The 20,445-nt window shown below is 31.9% G+C and overlaps 3 protein-coding genes across 4 annotated transcripts; 1 reads left to right on the top strand and 2 right to left on the bottom strand.

The window, feature by feature from the left end:
• Positions 1-4,622: 4,622 nt before the first annotated feature.
• On the top strand, positions 4,623-10,491 carry LOC120137812 (TOM1-like protein 6). Its single transcript, XM_039153469.1, has 9 exons — positions 4,623-4,753; positions 5,714-5,792; positions 6,175-6,273; positions 6,933-7,046; positions 8,289-8,436; positions 8,682-8,764; positions 9,236-9,321; positions 9,434-9,697; positions 9,807-10,491. Exons 1-9 carry the CDS (start codon positions 4,623-4,625, stop codon positions 10,489-10,491), a joined length of 1,689 nt encoding a protein of 562 aa, XP_039009400.1.
• A 1,281-nt stretch (positions 10,492-11,772) lies between these two features.
• Positions 11,773-14,281, bottom strand: LOC120137830 (regulatory-associated protein of TOR 1-like). 2 transcript variants are annotated; one of them, XM_039153482.1, is made up of 5 exons: positions 13,676-14,281; positions 13,487-13,581; positions 12,896-12,981; positions 12,379-12,463; positions 11,773-12,293 (listed from the first exon to the last, which is right to left on the bottom strand). In XM_039153482.1, exons 1-5 carry the CDS (start codon positions 13,971-13,973, stop codon positions 12,030-12,032), a joined length of 828 nt encoding a protein of 275 aa, XP_039009413.1. In that variant the 5' UTR covers positions 13,974-14,281; the 3' UTR covers positions 11,773-12,029. The 2 variants fall into 2 exon arrangements, with proteins under 2 accessions (XP_039009413.1, XP_039009414.1); XM_039153483.1 differs by having other exon boundaries at positions 13,487-13,575.
• Positions 14,282-16,868: 2,587 nt separating this feature from the next.
• Positions 16,869-20,159, bottom strand: LOC120137919 (alanine--glyoxylate aminotransferase 2 homolog 2, mitochondrial-like). The gene is made up of 9 exons (XM_039153557.1): positions 19,902-20,159; positions 19,090-19,320; positions 18,705-18,875; positions 18,105-18,248; positions 17,832-18,011; positions 17,459-17,684; positions 17,259-17,372; positions 17,081-17,167; positions 16,869-17,001 (listed from the first exon to the last, which is right to left on the bottom strand). Exons 1-9 carry the CDS (start codon positions 20,139-20,141, stop codon positions 16,958-16,960), a joined length of 1,437 nt encoding a protein of 478 aa, XP_039009488.1. The 5' UTR covers positions 20,142-20,159; the 3' UTR covers positions 16,869-16,957.
• Between the last annotated feature and the right edge of the window lie 286 nt (positions 20,160-20,445).

The raw sequence follows: 20,445 nt of genomic DNA, 5'->3' as shown, positions 1-20,445 counted from the left end.
TATCGGAACAGCAAGTAATTCAGATAATGATCATCGGAACAGCTACATGTGAAGGGAGAAATTCTGGGTTCGTACGATAACTAGGAGAAAAAGAGGAAGGCAGTTTAAAGCCCAGGGATCTCGATAATGGATCCCAATGCCTGAAACAGGAGAAGACGAAAAGCTATTATTGATGATTTGAGATCCGAGCGAGGTGCAGAGGAACATCTAAAATAGAGAAAAATGCAAAAGCTGGTGGAGTTTGGCTTTTGGTGTTGAGCAACAAATGCCTTGTTTTTCTCTTTCACTCTGGTTTACGTTTTTTGACCTACGAGATCAGCGAAAATGGCGTTAATCGAAATATTAATTAATGAGTAAATTACATATTTACTTAACTATTCTTCGGATTTTTTTCACCCAATTATTTATTTTTTAAAATTATATTCTGATTTTATTTTAATTATTTATTACTAAAAAAATTAAAGGTAAATTATGTGTTTAGTATCTAAATTATTAATTTTGATTCGTTTTAGAATCTAATTTTTAATATTTTTAAAAACTTAATGTTAAATTAAGGATAAATTAATTATTTAGTATCTAAATTATCAATTTTAATTTTTAAAAAAATCAAAATTAAACTACGCATATGTAAACTATCAATTTTAATCAGTTTTAATATTTAAACCTATGAAAAGAAAAACTTTAGGAAAAATCAGATCTAAAGTAGTTTCAAATAAAGGAAGATTAAAAAAACTCATAAATGAAGATTACATGTGCTTAAAAGCTTTATGAAACCCAAAGATGAAATATTTAGAAAACCCAACTATGAAAAAACCTACAAAGAACAAAAAAAATATATAAGGTTAAATTACGTGTTTAATAATTAAATTATCGGTTTTTGTTTCATTTTAGTATTTCATTCTAAATTTAACGTTAAGTTTTGAAAAAATTGAAAGTTTAAGTATTAAAACAGACCAAAACTGATAATTTATGTATTAAAATTGTTAAGTTTTTAACAGTATGTACTAAAATGAAATAAAACTAAATGTCAGATATGGTTTTAAAAAAGATTAAAAGTTTAGATACTAAAACGGATCAAAATTAAAAACTTTAATTACTAAATGCATAGTCTGCCTTAGATCCAAATATAAACCCAATGAATTTTGTTTTTTCCCAATACCTGAGTGAGATTACGAACACTATATTATAATCAAAAGGTTCCAACATTGAATATAATAACAGAACTTCCTAAAACAAAGGAACGTTGTCCACACTCTGTGATGGAACTAAGTGGACGTGGAGGGCCCCCTCAAATTGAATCTAACAAGTTGCCCCCTCCACTTTAAAACTATTATACTTTGCACCCTCAAATTAATATCTTAGCTCCATCCCTGTCCACACCGGATTCAAATCTTAGACAGTCTCTCCACGTTGTCCCCTGCAAAATCAAAATCATAAACAAGTTTCTTAAAGAGATTCATGTGGTTTGTTTCCAAACGAGCTATCCGAGACCTCAAAAAACAACAACAATTCATTTACTATTGAGATCGTTTTGATCGTGCTTAATTATCAAAGTTAGATTTCATTAATTCGGGCAAAATATTTCGCATCGAGTGAATAAATGAATTTGTAAATTTAAGAAGTTTTTCTCTATCCAAGTATACTTTATTTTACAATATATTTTTTAATTTGGTATCTATTTTAGATTATTTTTTGAATTGATGTACGTTTTTTTGTAAGAAGCATCTTCTGCTAATGCGACTAAAACGGTCAAAACTCTTGAAATTGGGCTGAAATTAAAGAAAAATAAATTAGGGTCAAGAGTATAAAAATTTTATACAAATTTTCTTTTATCATTAAAATCATTTGAAGCGTTCATCTCTTGTGAAAATGTTAAATAAATAAATTTTAGTCGGAAGGAGAGACGCAGAAAAGAAAGAGAAGGGCTGTTTGGTGAAAAATACATTTAAAATGTAAACGAAATTGTCCTACATTAATAAAAGGGTAAACTACACGTTTGGTAATCAAATTTTACTCTCTCCTATTTCACTCATAGTATTTTTAATGTTTTCATTTTACTCACTGAACTTTATAAATTGATTTTATTTGTCATTCCGCCATTACATAATTAACGGCGTAATGATATGATCGTATTCTAATCAAAACAATGTCGCTTAAGTCTAAAATTTACTTTTTTTTAGGAATTCAAAACAAGCTCGAATCAAAATTAAAAATGAACTCGAAATATTTTTAGACTTAGCTTAGTTGAAGCTCAAATTCTAGCTCGGTTCAATCTTAAACTCAAGCTCAAACTTAAACCTTAAGTTCTTGAAAACCTTATACTATATTTAAAAAAACATATATATATATATATATATATATATATGATAATATTAATAATTAAATTTTAATATATTACTTTTTTAAGTTACCCAAAAACTATTCGAGTCGAATATAATAATCAATATATTTTATATTTATAGGATCCAAATTATAACATATAAACAACAAACTCAACCTTAAATAAAACTGATATAACAACATACAACCTTTTATGTTTGTACAAATATTCAATAATTGTCTTTCAAAAAAAAATTCAATACTTGGCATTAATCAAGTGATCTTACTGAGTGAGAAATTGTAATTATTTTTTGAGATTCCAAATCGGAGCAACGTGTATGTAAGATATAAACATTTATTGTCAAATGATTAAAAGTTTTTGAACAAGTATTATTTTATATTCACCCCAAATTTATCAAAAATAATTCAATAATTGAATTAATCTAAACTCGGGTCGGATTTCAGGTCGAATTAAATTACTCTGAACTAGAGTCATATCGAGTTTTGGGTTGAAGGTATAAAGTTTTCAGGTTGGATCAGATGGACTAGAAATCGATCCATGACCATCCCTACTAATATCAATGATTAATTCAGAAAGAAAAAAAAAACAATGAATACCCTCTAAGTCAAAACCCTTCATAAAAATTTACTCTACTATATTATATTTTTTAAAATGTGACATAGGACAATATGAATAATTCATAGTGTTTTTATGTGATAATAATATATAATTCAACATTTTGAACTCTAAATTATATGATAATTATTAGCATGAAACTTGAATAATATATAGAACATATTAATATACTTAGTTAAATTTTTTTTTGAAGATTGAGTAATATTGAGTAAATTATTTGTAAATTTTGTTTATATATCAATTAAAATATTTTGAACTATTTTTTTATGTCGTCTTGATAACTAACGTGACATTTTGAATTTGATTGTAACATCTGGATCGAATCAATATATTAGGTGTTTGTGTTAAATTTTGAACTTAATATCACAAATTTTATGGTGAATAATCATTTAATAATAATTATTCTATCGAAATTAAATTAAGTCCAACAAATAATAGTAATAAACCTTTCTCTAAATAAACTTTTGGGTAAACTATTTATTTATCTACCCGCCTATTTTAGCGGTTTTATTTTAGTCTCTCAACTATTCTTTTTAAATCATATATAATTATATGTTTTGGTTGCTTGTCAGTGAAAAAATAAATAGAGTTGCTGACATGATATTTTTTCTATTTTTTCAGCGTTAATATGACATTATTTTATAGTGACACGTGAACATCGTTGTTAATTTTCAGGTTTGATTTAAAAAAGTAATTGGATGATCAAGATGAAACCACAAGAATAAATCGGTGATTAAATATGTAGTTTACCCTGAATTTTTTTATTATTATGCCTCCACGACTTATTAATTTAATTTCCTTTGGGATGATTTGGCTACATTTTATATTTTATTGTTCTTAATCTAAACACTGAATTGACAAAAAAATGTAGAATATTTGAGAGTGTATCATGATAAAATTGTTATTTTATAAATTTATAAAGGGTAAACTATGCATTTAGTACCCAAACTATTAGTTATGATATCTTTTAGTATTTAAACTTTTAATTTTTTTAAAATCATATCAAACGTTTAGTTTTTATTTCATTTTAGTACCAGTCGTTAAAAACTTAACGTGTTTAGTACCTAAACTATCAGTTTTGACCGTTTTAGTACCTGAACTTTCAATTTTTTCGAAACTTAACGTTAAATTTTGAACGCAAGTACTAAAATGAAACAAAAACTAAATTTTAAGTGTAGTTTTGAAAAATTAAATTTTTTGGTACTAAAACGGATCAAAATTGATAGTTTATATATATTAAACATTGCATTTATAAATTGTCAATACATAACACGAGGATAATTTTTAACCAAAAGTTCAACAAAAACAGAGGACAAGATTATAGCCAGAAGTTTGATAGAAAAGTGGGGAAAATGAACTTCTTTTTTTAGTAATGTAAAGTGAGTGTCATTATATTAATTGATTCGAACGCTCCTTCTAATTTGCTAACGCTGTATTCACCAGGCATGAATAAAAATAATAGCAATAAAGGAAAAAATGCATTATTCCCACTGATAATTAATTACAAACAAAGCAAAGAAGACCAAGAAAGAATTTCACTTTAATGTTTTTCTTCTTCTAGGCATTCAAACAGAGGGTAAGGAAAAGGTGGTGTGTGTGCTTTCTGGGGAAAATTCGGAGGTTGTTGTTCCTTTTGGTGGAATTTTCTCGGGAAACAAACGGAAAGATGATGATACTGCAACCACTTCCATCGTCAGCTGCAACAGTGGCAGTCGACAAGGCGACCAGCGAGCTTTTAAACACTCCCGATTGGACTCTCAACATTAATATTTGTGATTCTCTTAATTCTAATCCCAGGTAAAATTTTGTTGTCTTTTCTTTTAAAAAATAGGGTTTGGATTTGATTTCATTTATTTCTTAATTTTCACGTGCATGCTGCTCTTACGTTGATAGTTAGTTCTTGGATTTATATTTAATTAGGGTAAACTACGTAAGATACCACCGAACTTTAAGCATTTTATCGTTTATACCACCGAACTTTAAATTTTGCCATTATAACACTGAATTTTGATTTCCATTTCAATTATACCTCTAAACCATTAAATTATTAACGGTACGATGATGTGGCTGATGGTTGTCGACATAGACTCATCACCAAAACGACATCGTTTTGATCCAACTATTAACAATTTAACGGCCAATGGTATAATTGAAACAAAAATCAAAGTTTAGTGTTATAATTGATAAAATTAAAATTTTAATGGTATAAATGATGTAACGCCTAAAGTTGGATGGTATCTAGTGTTACCCTTTAATTTATTATCCTGTATAAATTTATATGTTAAATATTTAATGCAACATATCAAAAAGTTTAGTTATTCGCACGATATAATGTAAAAAAAAAACTAACGTTTTATTTTACCTCTTATTTTTTTCTAGAATATTTTAACTTCAAACGTTTCATTTTAGAATAAAAATATTAATGTTTGACTAAATAGTCATTTTAGTCTTTATTCTTTCTTTTTGGAGCATTTTGTCCTCAACGTTTCATTTTAGGGAAAAACACCCCTATTGTGGAGTGTTAATCGTTTGTTGACTAACAGTTTCCACATACAGATGAACTTTTTGTCCTAAAATAAAATGTTGAAGGTCAAAATGCCCCCCACACACAAAAAGATCAAAGTGATTATTTAATCAAATATTAGTGATACTTTTTTTTTATCATTATGTCTATTTATAATCTTTTAAAAAAAATTAAAAATAGGTGCTTAAAGGGTTTCTAATGGGTGACACTGACATGTGGATGTGAATTTGCAGGCAAAGAAAGGATTTTGTAAAGGCAGTGAAAAGAAGGTTGCAACACAAGAATTTTAAAGTGCAATTACTTGCTTTGACGGTAACTTTTAATTATTGGAGTTTAAATAATTTTATGGGTAACGTACACATTTAATACATAAACTATTATTTTTGTTTCGTTTTAGTACCTAAACTTTTATTTTTAAATCATACCTAACATTTAAATTTTTGTTTTGTTTTAGTACTCCGACGTTAAAAAATTAGGGACTAAAATAAAACAAAAAGTTAATAGCGGGGGTACTAAAACGAAAAGTTAATTATGGGTACTAAAATAAAATAAAAAGTAAATGTTAGGTATGGTTTTGAAAAAAATAAAAATTTAGGTATTAAAATAGAATAAAAGTGATACTTTAGGTACTAAATATGTAGTTTACCCTCTTTTTTGGAGATGGATATTTGATATGGATTAATTAATTTTGTAGCTTTTGGAGATGATGGTGAAGAATTGTGGAGACTTTGTCCATTATCAGATTGATGAAAGAGAAGTATTGCGGGATATGATCAAAATTGTGAAAAAGAAGGTAAATTTGTTTCATATTAAAGAGAATTGTTTTTAAAAGCATTATATTATAGGGTAAAGTATTCAAATAACCCCTCACTATAGCATAATGTTTTGTTGAATCATTTGACTATTAAAAGTTACAAAATGGTCCTCCGACTATAGGACGTTGCTTTGTTAAGTCCATCGACTATTAGAAGTTACAAAATGGTCACCCGACTATTCATTATGTTCCAAACTCATCATTTATTTTGTTAAAAATTGACGATTGTCTGAGCTGAATATTAATATGTTGTCTGAGATATGATGGTCGTTTGAGATTTTGGGATCAAATTTTACCGTATCTCAGACAACATATTAACATCCAGCTTATATTATTGTTAAATTTTTAATAGAAAATGACGAATTTGGAACATAATTGAATCATTGGGTGACCATTTTGTAACTTCTAATAGTCGAATGACTCAACAAAGCAACGTCCTATAGTCGAAAGACCATTTTGTAACTTTTAATAATCAGAGGACTCAACAAAATAACATCCTATAGTCCGGGGACCATTTGTGTACGTTACCCTATATTATATTTACATCATTTTGTGTTATGTTTGTATTGAAAACATTGCAAAAGTTTAGATGTCATGTAATTACTATATTATCTAAATGGAATGGTAAGTTTGTGCAGGCAGATGCAAGAGTGAGGAATAAAATATTGGGATTGTTAGAGTCATGGCAGGAGGAATTCGGTGGTCGTACTGGTGAACATCCTCAGTATTATTGGGCATATCAAGAGCTAAAGGTAACCCCAACACCCGATAACAGTAGCGACGGATCTAAAAAAATTTAAACGAGGTCCAAAATTTTAGTACAATTTTTTTTATTAAAAAAAATTTGGGTATATTTTTTTTTTCTCTTTAATATAATAAGCTAATTTTTACAATTTTTTCAAAATAATAGGGATGAACTTGACCCCTTAGAGGCTTAGTGCATCCGCCCCGGATAGAAACAATATGATGTTTAGGAGTATAAATGATCATATTATTTGATGAATTGGTCGTAAATCGTTCATATAACATATTTTTATTAAGTTAAATAAATGAGTATGAATAAAACTTTTATTTTCATTCAATAAACGAACAAAACACGAATATAGGTATTTTCGATTCATTTATGTTCATGAAGAAACTTGGTTATCCGACTCTCTTTTTCCTTTTATTTTACATTTTAAAATATTAATGAATATAGGGACTGAATTGAATACATGATGAACTTTGGAGTACAAATTGTGAAGCCTAAGGAAATTAAGGAGTAGTGACATAATTTCACCATTTTTCTTTAGCTTGCAAATAAAAGGATAAAAAGAGAGTGTTAGTGAGGAAGCTTGAAGCATATAAATGAATATGCTCGAGAAGGCTAAACGAATATGTTAATGAAAGTTAAACGAATACGATCCAAACACTTAAAAAAAAAAATAAAAAAACAAATCGAACACAAACTTAGCGTTAAACACCAAACCCAATTCATTTACACTCTTAGCGATGTTACAATTTTATGGGTAATATACACAAATGATCCTTTAATTATATGATACTATTTTATTTAAGTCTCTTGACTATTAAAATTTATAAAATGATCCCCAATTATATGTAGTTGTTTTTTTGAATCCCTCGACTATTAAAAGTTACAAAATGGTCATTCGACTATTTATTACATTCCAAAATTGTCTTTTTTCCTTAAAAATTTAACAATCACCAGAGCTAAACGTTAACATGTTGACCGAGATATGATAGTCGTTTGAGATTATGAGATCTGATTTTATCATATCTTAATTAGCATGTTAACGTACAACTTGAATAGTCGTCAAATTTTTAACGGGAAATGATGAGTTTAGAATATAATGAACAGTCGGGCGACCATTGATGTACTTTACTCTAATTATATTTTGTTTTTTGTCAAACTTATAAAATGGCGGTATAATATTTGTTATATCTATATAATGTTTTGAAAAAGCAGTAAAATTATACAAGTGCATAAATGGCAGCGTTCAGGCGTATCATTTCCCGAGCCGTCGGCGAATGCGGTCCCTATCATTGCACCACTGGCTAAGCGTCATCCTGCTAATGGAACGCCAAGCAGTTCTTCTAAAAGGGTTGAAGAAGAAACAATGGCCACTCACATTGAAAATTTAAGGTATGCATTCAGGGACAACACAAGATTTTATGTTAGGGGACTAATTTAAACTTATAAAATTTTAGGGGTAAAAATAAATTTTTAATAGAAAATATATAAAAAAATCTAAAATATATGGTAATTTTAGATTTTTAGGGAGAAGCGATATGCCCCACCACCTAGGTTCTCCCTATATACATTTGTGTAGTTACAGAGTTTTTGCATTAATGCTTTTTTGTCTAAAATTTGCCTTCTGGTTATCTTGGTTTGTATAGCTTGGACTCTATAAAGGATGCTATGGATCTCCTAGGTGACATGCTCCAGGCTGTAAACCCTAGGGACCATTCTGTAAGAACAAAAATGGAATTTAATTTTGGGTAAATTATGCATTTAGTAGTTAAACTATTAGTTTTGATCTGGTTTCTTATCTAAACTTTTGTTTTATTTTCAAAATCATACCTCATATATAGTTTTTATTTCATTTTAGTACACCCGTCGTTAAAAACTTAAGACATTTTGGCACCTAAAATATCAGTTTTGGCCCACTTTAGTACCTATCCTTTATTTTTTTTTTAAAATTAATGTTAAATTTTGAACGGGGCACTAAAATAAAACAAAAACTAGAGTTTTTGATGACATGTACTAAATGAAACAAAAACTCAACTTTAGGTACGATTTTGAAAAACTTGAAAATTTAGATACTAAAACGGACCAAAACTAATAGTTTAGTTACTAAATGCATAATTTACCCTTTAATTTGACAAAATCTAATCTTTTCTCTTATTTAATTTTGATCATCTTTAGTTTTTGTATGTGTAGGCAGTGAAAGATGAAGTAATAGTTGATATTGTCAACCAGTGTCATTCTAACCAAAAAAGGCTGATGCAGATGCTTACAAATACTGGGTTAGTATTGATGTTCATTATTCGAAATCTTATTTTTCGCGTTGTTATTTTATGTCGATATCAATTTGGTTATTTTCATGCTTACGAATTCGTATTGGATGTCGTGTGGCAGGGATGAGAAACTATTAGCTAGGGGCCTTGAGCTAAATGATGGTCTGCAAAGCTTACTTGCCAAGCATGAATCCATATGTTCAGGTACAATTCAAGTTACTACTAGCGTAAGCTCCAAGCCAACCGAAGCGATTGCAGTCGAAATATCGAACGAGGCAAAGAACTCAAGCCCACCGTCGAATATCCGTCAACCTGCGGGTGTTACTTTTGTGACAAGAAACCTGATCGAAGAAGACGAAGAAGATTTGGCGCAGCTAACTAGAAGGTTTCATATTCTAATTCCTCTATTCCATCCTACATGGTACATACTAGGTGTGTCTGAATATGTCTCGAATACGAGTGTTGCTCGGTTAACATTCCGATACGTATTTCAGGTGTTCGAGACGAGAGTCGAGGTCATCTCAGAGCACATCTGCCGGAACAAAGGACTCTCTCGTGCTGGTCAATGAACCGATTGTGACGACAACTTCATACGAGCCATCTGGTTCAGCCACTGATGATCTTTGCAAAGCATTAGCTTTGTCATCGGATTCAGCCCCACAAGAAACCACCACAAAAGAGCAAGAACTGATCGATGCTCTAACCGTGACATTGTCATCATCATCATCAGCTTCACCACCCCATAACCCTATTTCTCCACCACCTGCGATTCACCAAAACATGAACCATCCGGTTCAGGTCCCTCATGGACCACTGCCATACGACAGCTACATTGTTCCATGGGCTCAGCCTCAAGTTCAACCACAATACCAGCCACAAAACCACTCAAATCCACTGGTTTTAGGCCAGCAAACTCAGTATCATCCATACACATATCCACTCCCAAAATGGGCAAACACTCCAGGCTATTTCACTGGTGCAAATATGTGTGATTCGTTCGCCATGAACGCAAGCAATGGTGATGCTTGGGGGACTCCGATGTTGGCAGAGAAGCCTTACATTCCTCCCTACAGATTGTTTGAGGATTTGAATGTGCTTGGAAATGGAGGTGGAAGACTTAAGATGAAGAGCCATAGTTCTTCTAGTTCTACCCAAAGCATGGTTGGTGAAAGGAAGTAGAGATGCTTACATTTTGTGGTAATAATATATGTTCATATGAACATGGACATGGAATTGTCTTTTAGATTCATCTGTGTAGTTCTGGTGATTCTTCAGTTAAGGTGATTCCTTTCGATTGATTTAAGTATTAATTTGTTCCCATTTTTTTTAATTCAAATATTGAAATATATATCTATCAAATAGTTTTGTTTAGTGCCATAAAATTTTCTCTTTGATACCTGATCAACTATGTGTTCATCAAAATAGATTTGGACATGGATATACGATTTGCGCTTAGAGATAGTTTTTTCACGACGATCGATTCTGATTTGTGATTATCAATGATCATTTTCCTTAGATACCATTAAGTCAAAATATAATCATTGATATAAGAAACTAAACACTCGAGATCATATAAGGATCATAAAAGAGAAAAGATTAAAAATACATCCAAAAAACTCGAACAAAATATAAATACAAATAAATCTAATTATATCAGTAAACGAACCACAATAGTGGATCAAACTACTGAAAGACCACCGACAATCGTAAATCAGAGATGAACTTTGTGAGAGAACTATCTCTGAACGCAAATCGCGTATCCAAATTCAATAAAAGGGTCCAAAACATGAAAGATCAGCAGGCAATGAATGTTTAATCAGCCTTACTGCAACCGTTAATGCTCGAACCAGAAATCTCTAAAAATAATAATCATTCGTTTAACCATTAAGGTAATTTGATTCGTATATCTTAGAATAAGTGTTTAATTTTAGAAAATAATGTAAATTTTAATTAACACAAACCTATTTAATTTAATGTTATATTTTATTTAAAAATTTGTTTAGAGTTTAGATTTAAAATTTAGAATTTAAGGTTTTACATTTAAAGGATTAAATAGGTAAAAGTGGGTAAACTTTATAATTTATTCATTTTTTTATTAAGTTAAGATGAATGTGTTCTAAATACTTTTAACCATTTGACAATGAACGTTCAATCACCCTACTATATTCATCGGTACATGAACCCATAATCTATAGGAATAATAACCATTCCTTTAACTACTGAGGTAATTTGATTCGTACTAGTTTATACAGTTTTTATATTAGATAATTTTATGAGTAGCATATGGGATCCATAAACTATGATAATGCAAAGTATGTTAAAAAAAAAGAGAGACGGAACAATGAACACACTGAAAAAGATGAAATAATAATGGGAAAACTATTTACAATGAATTCACTTATAATAACAAATTATTTGCCAAAGCCCCCACTGCAGGTTAGGATTCTTCCCCCCCCCCCCCCAAACATGCGTTAGACAATCTACACCGGGGGCTAATGAATATATAGATATATATAAACCCCTCTATATAAATAACAACACAATCAGAGCAGATCGCACACCCCCTAGAATTTCCAGGAACAGGCATTGTGACATTCTAAATGTGGAAGTCATCATTTACAGGTTTACTGACCTCGACTCCATGAAATTTGTGCAGACATTGTATCGTCTACCGTGCATTGCGTCCAGAGTTCATGAAATTGGGAAAGGATTGATGCTTATCTTGTCTGAGAACTGCCGTCTGCATAGATGGAAACGCAGGCATCGGCAGCACCAGCAGCAAGCAATACTTGGTAGGGATGGTAAGTAAGACAGCTCACAGAATCAATCTTCTGGGTCATGAAAGTATGTTGGTACCTAATGATGCCTAGTTGTTCGCCTTCTAGACTGAAGACTTTGTGCGCATTGATTGTGAGGTAAGTATCTCTTTGATTTCTAATATCAAGGAACTGAATATCACCAGCCTGGGAAGCACTAACAATCTGAAAAAACGTAAAAATGTCACCAAGCTTTACTGGAGCTTCGATCAAAACCTTAAATCAAACACAAGGACTGCGAGTTGCTTACCTTTCCTCGATCCAGTCCTGGTTGAAAGCCAATACCTACAACTCTCTCGACTTGCTGGGAATGCGGTCTTGTTGCACGAACCAACCTAAATCATTATAACAATAATCTCCTAGTCAAATGGGAAAACTTGGATGAGAGCGTGAGATAGCATTTTCTTCTGAAAATAGACAGCAGCAAGTAATAAAATAGAAGTGGGGTGTTAAGAATCATGGGATAGGAAACTAATAGAAAACTGGTTCACTTCCGTTAGTTGACAAAGTTGATTATGGGATAGGAAACTATAGCTGTTTAAAAGATAAGGTCACAGGAACCTTTTAATGAGGAAAGTTGAATTTAACTACAAGGAAGTCAAATCGTTCAAAGCTCAAAATAATGACAATTTAATCAGGAAAGTTGAATTTAACAATGGGGAAAGTCTTGTCATTCAAAGCTCAAGATAATATCATAAAGAGGTAAAAGCTCAGAAACTTGTTCATTTTCTTATAAAAGACCGAGAAATTCATTATGGAGTGCTTACATGTCAGGTGTCCGGATATCATATAGTCTGATAGAACCATAAAAAAAACCAGCAGCAAATTGACCGGCATGAACTTGAGAAGAAGCCTGTAACAGTGCAGGAAAGGAATCAGTGAAGAAAATCACACGCTTCTTTAATTTTGCAGCAAGAATGGGATGCAATTGCCCACTCCTTGTTATAAAGCATGTTACAGATAAACTAAACTGAAATATAAACAAACAAACAAAAAAGCAACACAACAGCTACCTTCTTAAACATGTCAAACTTTAGAAACATATTAAATTAAATTAAATGCTAAGGAAGGTACGATTCGTGCCATCTAACACATAACCATAGCAAAAATAACCTCCTTTCAATTTATATTTTGGCCCACTTAATATTCAGGAAACCATCCATACGAATAGAACATATTCCATTAGAGCATGCTTCTTATTTGTCAACCGGATGGTTATATGCACTATGCAGTAAGTTCCAAAGTTGTACCTTCAACAAAAGTTCTTTGATAAGTACCTATTGCCACTAGCATATATACAAGCATGCTCAATATGATCGCTTAAGCAAGAACTAGATATAAATGCAGAGTTGACTCACCAATGCTGAGACATTGCAATCTGAGGATGATGGTATTGAATTAACAACCTGCTCCTTATCCAGATGGATGATCTCTCTCCAGATGCATACTAGTCCTATGACATCATAGAAATGAATAATAATACATTAGGCATCAAATTATAATCAAGGAAAACCTTTTAGAGATGATATTTTTAGAAAAATACGTACTAGATATCCAGACTGCTTCTGCCAGTCCACAACAGCACTCAAACTCCGCACACCAGGTTTGTGACCTTGAATTGAAGAAAATGCAGTAACTAGTTCTGCTTGCCCCTGGTTGTATAAACTTTCCAAATCCGAATATTTCCAGTGGATGCAGTATCAAATCCCTCATTTGAGAGGCCAGGTCAGCAGAAGCAGCAACCTCATGGTAGTCGCCAAAGCTTCCATTGCCGTCCGTTACATGATTTGATACCGCCAACGACAATTGAGCAAATTGTGACGTCATCAGATAGGCCATTGCCATCCAAATCAACTCCCCAAATGATACAAGAAGCAAACAAAGCCCTCGGAAGAAAATTTAATTAATAAGAAACAAAATTCCCCCACGAGACAACTCTATCCTTTCTTCTTGAAACTGATCGAGGAATGAAAGCAAGAAAGAGAGAGAGAGAGAGAAGAAGAAGAGTAAGTGACTTAATCGACAAAGCCGCTGAACCAGCGGCGCATGGAGATTCGCCTGAGGAAAGAGATAGAATCCAGCTCGGAAAGCTGAGCAGCGAAACAATAAGCGACAAGAGAAGATTCCGAATCCTGAAACAAACCCTAGGCTACGGAGGCGGCAGCGATTGTGGTGGCGCGTACAACACCGGCGGCACAAGAGAAAGAAAGAAACAGAGAGGCATCTCAACTCTCAAATAAGGATTTTGTCGTTCCAGTGTTGTTGCGTTCGTTAGTGTATATTTTTATTCGGTAAATTCCGCGTTTAGTATTTAAACTATCACTTTTGTTCCATTTTAGTATCTACTTTTTAATATTTTCAAAATCATACCTAAAATTTAGTTTTTGTTTAATTTTAATATCTCGTATTTAAAAACTTTATTTTTTTTGTTTCATTTAGTATCTTCGTTCAAAATTTAAAGTTAAGTTTTGAAAAAACTAAAAGTTTATGTACTAAAACGGACCATAACTAATAGTTTAGGTACTAAACACATTAAGCTTTTAACGATGAGATACTAAAATGAAATAAAAACTAAATGTTAGCTATAATTTAAAAAAAATGAAAGTTTATGTACTAAAATGGACAATATGTTTTCAAAATTAAATTTGTTTAATTACTTTAAAAAATTTAAATGTTCATAAAACTATGAAAAACTTCTAAATAATTCTATAAAGGTTTTTTTTAAAAATAGATTTAGTTTAGGATTAAGTGAAGTTTTAAAAAATAGAGGTGTTTTACATTTTATAATGATTTCATGAATTTTTTTAATTTTTTTTTTAAAAAAGATTAAGGTCAATTACAATTTTATAAGAATATAATTTCAAAACATAAATTCTAATTATTTTTGTAATTAGGTGCTTTTACATTTTATTTTTATTTCTTTGATAAATTTGGTATATTTATAACTAAATTTTATCATACTTAAAATGTGGATGAAGTGAAAAATTATTTATATACTGATCGGTAGTTTCATACTCAATCCTCAAATAATAACTTATAATTATTTTATTTAAAATATTTAAGAAACGAAAAAAATACTATTATCATAATATTAAATACTAATTTAAATTCAGTGTAGTTTGGTAATGATCAATTAAATTAGTGGTTGGTTGGTTAACCTGTTAGCAGTAGTCACTAAGCTGAATGGTATTTAGCAAAGTTACTTGTACTGCGACAAAGGTATATTATATGAGCAAAACTTACCACTATAATATAGAGATTATATGTCGTTTTCGGTCGCATTGTGTTTATTATGATTATGTTATTACTATTGCGAATTCTTTTAAAAGAGAATTTTTTAAAGAAAAGAACTATTTTTAAAAAAAAAATAGAATAGTGAAACAATAGTTAGAATAGAGATTCATTATTGTCACAATTGATCGTTACCCGTTAAATTTCGGACACAACATGCCATTATTAATGTAATTCTGCTTCACACAATTCTTTATCGTAATTACAATTTCGAGTGCCGTCACTATCACTATATAGCAATCGTTGTTCTACTACTAGATCACTATTTGAATCCTTAGTGATGACATTTTACAACCTCAAAGTATCGTATCATTATAATTTAACCAGAATTATTAAAAAAAGGTAATGAAATACAAGTCCAGGCGTATATTTAATCTAACATGTTTAAAATATAAAGTAAATTACGTATTTAGTAACTAAACTAATAGTTTTGATTTGTTTTAGTATTTTAATTTTTAATTTTTTCAAAATCATACTTAAAGTTTAATTTTTGTTTCATTTTAGTACCCGCCGTTAAAAACTTTAGTTTTTGTTTCATTTTATTATCCCATTCAAAATATAACGTTAAGTTTTGGAAAAAAAAATTAAAGTTTAGTTACTAAAATAGACCAAAAATGATAATTTAGGTACTAAATGCGTGACGTTTTTAACAGCGAGTACTAAAATGAAATAAAAACAAAAATTTAAGCATGATTTTAAAAAAATTAAAAGTTTAGATACTAAAATTGACCAAAATTGATAGTTTAGATACTAAATACACAATTTACCCTTTAAATATAATGGGTAATTGGGTGTAGTCCAGTGACAGTATGAATATGAATTCACCCCGAACATAAGAATTAAACAATTGCAAATTGAACCTCAAGCAATAGATCTTTACCAAACTGTTTCAAAATGGGTAAATTATGAATTTAGTATCTAACTATCACTTTTGGTCAGTTTTAATACTTAAATTTTCATTTTTTTCAAAATCATACCTAATATTTAGTTTTCATTTCATTTTAGTACACACCATTAAAAACTTAACACATTGAGTACTTGAACTATTAGTTTTAGTCCATTTTAATACATAAACCTTCAATTTTTTTCAAAACTTAACGTTAAATTTTGAACATGTACTAAAATGAAACAAAAACAAAAAGTTTTTAACGGCAGGAACTAAAATGAAACAAAAACTAAACTTTAGGCATGGTTTTGAAAAAATTGAAAGTTTAGATACTAAAACGGACCAAACTGATAGTTTAGGTACTAAACACATAATTTACCCTTTCAAAATTGCAATAAACACATGCTAAACAAGCAATGCATTTGGCAAAAATTCAAAATGGCCTTGAAGGCATTGAATACTTTGAAAGGTATTGACTCATAAATAAATAGCATGTTTCAAAACCATTGCTACCAATCCTTTTTAAGCTTTTTTTTATTGAAACAGAAACCTATTTGTATTTATCATTTCTTCACTTACAATAGAGACGCTTATGATATACCACTGAAGAGCCATATAGAGGCATCTTCATTCTCATTTTAAGTCGGATGCTTTACATCTTCCCCATGATGTGATCCATCGCATCTACAAGGAAATCTGCAACAAGAAATTATCGTTCGTTAGAAACAGGACCGTACCGGACGGTTCGATAACGGTCCGAAGAAGGGGCACCTACCTGCATCTCCCTTGGTGAAGCAGAGAGGGGGTGTGATTCTAAATACATTGCCATAAATTCCACCTTTCCCTACCAATACTCCGGTTTCTAGAAGAATGCGAAAATAGGTTTGTTAGCTGCGTTAAGCGAAGTACATTCTAGGGTATATGATTAGTGTGGGGATTGGAAGTACCCTAACCTTTCAGCTGGTCCATTATATGAAGAGTTTCGAGCGTTGCAGGAGTCTTGAGCTTCCGATCAGTGACGAGTTCGACTCCGAGCATTAACCCTCTTCCTCTCACATCACCAATCACTGCAGACATATATGGTGCAATCAGGCAATATCAGTCATCATTGGTTTAGAGAATGTTTAAAGGAGGAGAAACGATGAGATCTTACAGTCGTATTTATCTTTTAGTGCGGTTAGTCTCTCTTTCAAATAGGTCCCAACAACAAATGCATTTTCCTGAAGCTTTTCTTTTTCAATTACTTTTAGGACAGCTAACCCGGCAGCGGTACATACAGGGTTCCCACCAAAGGTATTGAAGTAACATCTGCGAGTCAAGACCGCCGCAATCTCAGGGGTCGTTACCACAGCTCCCAGAGGAATGCCATTTCCAATGCCCTGTCCATGTGGTAAAAGAAACATGTCGATGCACAGAAGTTAGATGCAAGTAAATGAGAGTGAGATCGCTGTTATAATGCACATCTTGCACAAGGGAGGCGGCTAGGAGATTTTCATAACTAAGAAAATGAGAGAATTTATAATAACCTTTGCCATTGTCACTATGTCAGGCACGACCCCATGGTTTTCAAATCCCCAGAAGTGGCTCCCTGTGCGAGCAAACCCAGCCTGAACCTCATCGGCGATGCAAAGACCTCCAGCTTTCTTTATGGTGCTATAAACAGCAGGCAAGTAACCTGGGGCCAATTCTATGATTCCGCCAACTCCCTGTCAATGAAAACATGGAATGTTAGGTGATGGTGTCTTCACTAGGAAATCATGAAAATTTGATCAAAGGAGACGCCAAATATTGGTGATTACTTGTATGGCTTCAGAAATGAAACCAGCAATGTTGCCAGAAGTTCCAAACTGGATAAGATCTGGGACATCCCTTGCATACTTCTCTCCATCAGAACCAAAGACACCGCGGTACGGATCTGGGTTTACAGCATGATGAACTCCACTCTGATGTACATATTTATGAGTAAGGCATGCTTATGTTTACGTTGGGTTATATGCAGTGAACAAAATATAAGGACTAGATTGGGCATGGTTAGACAATTAGGTTGATCTGGCTTTTAATTATTTCTACTTTAGATTCAATATATGTACATGTATTTTGTACTAAAGATGCCAATTATCAAACATTACATAAATACCCATCCTTCTGAAGAGAAAAGAACGAAAAATGGAGAGAGCCTTGTTGAAGTGTTCTCTTGTCTTTGTATCAGAACTTGCTGCAATCATACGGCATGGTTTGCCAGCTACCATTGTCAAAGTTATGGCATCAGTGTGTCCTAATCACCACCTACCTTAAGTTTTCTCATCTTTAACAACTGTAATCAGACACGGATATCTAGGCCAACACTAGAGAAGCAATAAATATTTCAAGAATATACAAATAGAAAAAGAGCCACACACCTGTATAACATTGAACTTCCAAATACTTTGGGAAGTAGCTCCCATGGTCCCCAAAGCATTCCCATGATATGCATTCCTCAATGATATTATGTCATGGCATCCTGTATATAATCTTGCCATCATCATTGCCAACTCATTTGCTTCGGTCCCTGAATTTGTAAAGAATACCACCTACATAGGCACAAAACAGAAGCCCAGTTTACGATACAAAGAAAGAAGAAAGACACTGACACCAAAAGAAACCCATATATACGTCATATTACAACGACCAACGTAAAATAAATAAAAATTCCTCGTGCATTCTTGAACTCCAAATTCATTTCAAAAAAGAAAAGAAGAAAACCCCCCATTTGAGTCATAATTTGAGCAAGTAACAAGTAATCACCTTGAGATTGCCAGGTAACTTGTTTCCAAGGGCCTCGGCGAAATCAGCGATGGTATGGTTGAGGTAAAGAATAGTGGAGTGCTGCAAGCGCTTGGTTTGATTGACGATTGCTTCCACTACATCAGGATGACAATGGCCGCAACACACCGTAGCAATCCCTCCAAATGCGTCGACGTATCTTCGCCCCTTGTCATCGAACAAATACTGCATCCTTCCATCCACTATGTTCAGCTGAAAACAAAAATAATTAAAAAAATAAAAAGGAGAATATTCATTATTCATCGCTCAATCCTCTTTTGCAGATTTATACAAGATTCATCCCTTTAAGGTGTAGGCGGTGTGGGAGAACGATTTACTAGTGAGTTGTAAAACTAAAAAATAAATAAACAAACACCGAAATTGACAGAGAATTCAAAAGTTGGGACCACAGTAGGGACAGATCTTCTGCTAAACTTAATTAATTTCATCGAAGCTTCTAATCAGCCAAACAGATCGTAAACAAGTGCCATAATGAAGCATTCGAAACAATTTCATTATCTTCTTCGTCCTATTTATTCAAATTTTAAAATAAAAAGAATCTAGCGAGTGAACAATACAATCTTTTACTAGACATTTTGATTGTTTATTAACGATAAAAATCCAATTAGAATCCACGGTTTGCTATTGCATGAATAGAATCACGTCGTAGACGTTTCAAAAAGACTGTACAATAATCAAAAGCAACAATATTTTATCTTAATGGTGCATCTGAAAACTCCATAGATCCATTAATTGTCTCCAAAAACATATTCATATATTAGAAAGGAACTCACTGGTTTGCTGTACAAGGTGAGCATGGCGGGGCTGAGATACTTCCTGCGTTTGGAAATTATCTCGTCGGCGGAAGGACCGGTGTAAGGAGGCGGAGAGTAGTCAAAAGGGGGCAATTTATGAACAAAACCATCGCTGTTATCGACCTCATTCCGAGCCACCTGAGAGAAGCAACGCCGTTGGCGGCGGAGAGAATATTTAGTTTCCGATAATAACTTTCTCACCGGAATAAATCTCTGCATGACTTTTATCTTCGAAAATGTAGGCGAAAACGTGAATGGAAGAGACAGACGAGACGTACCTTATATAGAGACACCAGGCTTTGCTTACGTGTACTACATAGGGGTAAACTATAAATCTAGTAATGGTACTTTATTCTCTTTTATTTTACTCATTGTATTTTAGTTTTTTTTAATTTTTTCACTAAATTTAATATATTTTTTTCTTATTCGATTATTAAATAGTTAACGATATTAAAATATACAAATATATAGATGTGAATTGATATCATTTTGGTGAAAATTTTATTCTTTTAAAATAGAATCA

This window comes from Hibiscus syriacus, unplaced genomic scaffold (assembly GCF_006381635.1).
Source record: "Hibiscus syriacus cultivar Baekdansim isolate YM2019G1 unplaced genomic scaffold, ASM638163v2 tig00110676_pilon, whole genome shotgun sequence".
NCBI lineage: Eukaryota > Viridiplantae > Streptophyta > Magnoliopsida > Malvales > Malvaceae > Hibiscus > Hibiscus syriacus.
The sequence above is the reverse complement of the archived record's forward strand: the minus strand, read 5'-3'. Positions and strand labels throughout refer to the sequence as shown.